The sequence below is a fragment of the Galeopterus variegatus genome, unplaced genomic scaffold, assembly GCF_000696425.1.
Source record: "Galeopterus variegatus unplaced genomic scaffold, G_variegatus-3.0.2 Scaffold11246, whole genome shotgun sequence".
NCBI classification, from domain to species: domain Eukaryota; kingdom Metazoa; phylum Chordata; class Mammalia; order Dermoptera; family Cynocephalidae; genus Galeopterus; species Galeopterus variegatus.
This window is the reverse complement of record NW_007737357.1, coordinates 25685-26667: the sequence shown is the minus strand read 5'-3', so window position 1 is coordinate 26667 and position 983 is coordinate 25685. Positions and strand designations below refer to the sequence as shown.

At 43.5% G+C, this 983-nt stretch overlaps 1 protein-coding gene across 1 annotated transcript in view; it reads left to right on the top strand.

Annotated features, from left to right (window-relative positions):
- LOC103610506 (dynein heavy chain 5, axonemal-like) overlaps window positions 1–983 on the top strand; it is a gene marked incomplete at its 5' end in the record, with an annotated part of 46414 nt that overhangs the window by 26869 nt on the left and 18562 nt on the right. Inside the window, one exon of the mRNA XM_008594659.1 lies at window positions 134–310. Coding sequence (XP_008592881.1) covers window positions 134–310 — 177 coding nt within the window. The remainder of the gene's footprint in view (window positions 1–133; window positions 311–983) is intronic.

Genomic DNA, 983 nt, shown 5'->3' with positions numbered 1-983 from the left:
TAAAATACTATTAATTTCATGTATGAAAAATTGGGTAAGTGGACAAAATCAACAAATCAAGGCAAAAATGTGCTTTTTCAGCTGGGTCTTTGGTAGTTTTGAAAAGGTATTTTTTTGTTTTATGTTGAATTAGGTCTTAAAAGAAGTGACTATGAAGGCACAGGCTGCTGAAAAGGTCAAGGCCGAGGTACAAAAGGTAAAGGACAAAGCCCAGGCCATCGTGGACAGCATCTCCAAAGATAAAGCCATTGCGGAAGAAAAGCTGGAAGCAGCAAGACCAGCCTTACAAGAAGCAGAAGCAGCATTGCAGGTAAATCCATGCGATGTAATTGATGTCAGCTTTTGGGGCTTGGGAGGAGGAATAGGCAAAAATGATTAGTAACAACAGGGAGATGCTCTGCTCGGTCAGACCAAAGCTCTATCCACTGGAATAATTTCAAGTAACGCTTTCCTCTAGGAGACTTAATTAGTTCTGTATTTATTCTGCACATGCTACTTAACATCTCATTCTCCTCACTGGTGAATAGTGGGCAGTGTCACATACTGGTGGCCAGAAGTCCTGGGTTTCTCATTTCAACTCTGTCATCAGTAAGCTATATGATTCTGGGAAAGTCATTCAAACTTTCTAAAATAACATTTCCTCACTCATTTATCGAGGACATTGGAGTAGATGATCTGTAAGATACAACATCCTCGGGCCGGCCCGGTGGTGCACTGCTACAGTGCGCCGCTTGGGGGCAGGGCGGCGCGCTCCTGCCAAGGGTTCGGATCCCACATACAGACCAGTTCCTGCTCACTGGCTGAGCGAGGTGCGGGCGCAACACCGAGGGTTGCGATCCTGTTGCCAGACACGAAAGAAGACAAAAAGGAAAAAAAAAGATATACAACATCCTCTGAGTCCAATTGTCCAAATAAAGTATTACCGATATAATGTAGCTCAATAATGACAGAGTTTGAGCAGGCTTCCAACAAAACTAAACAAT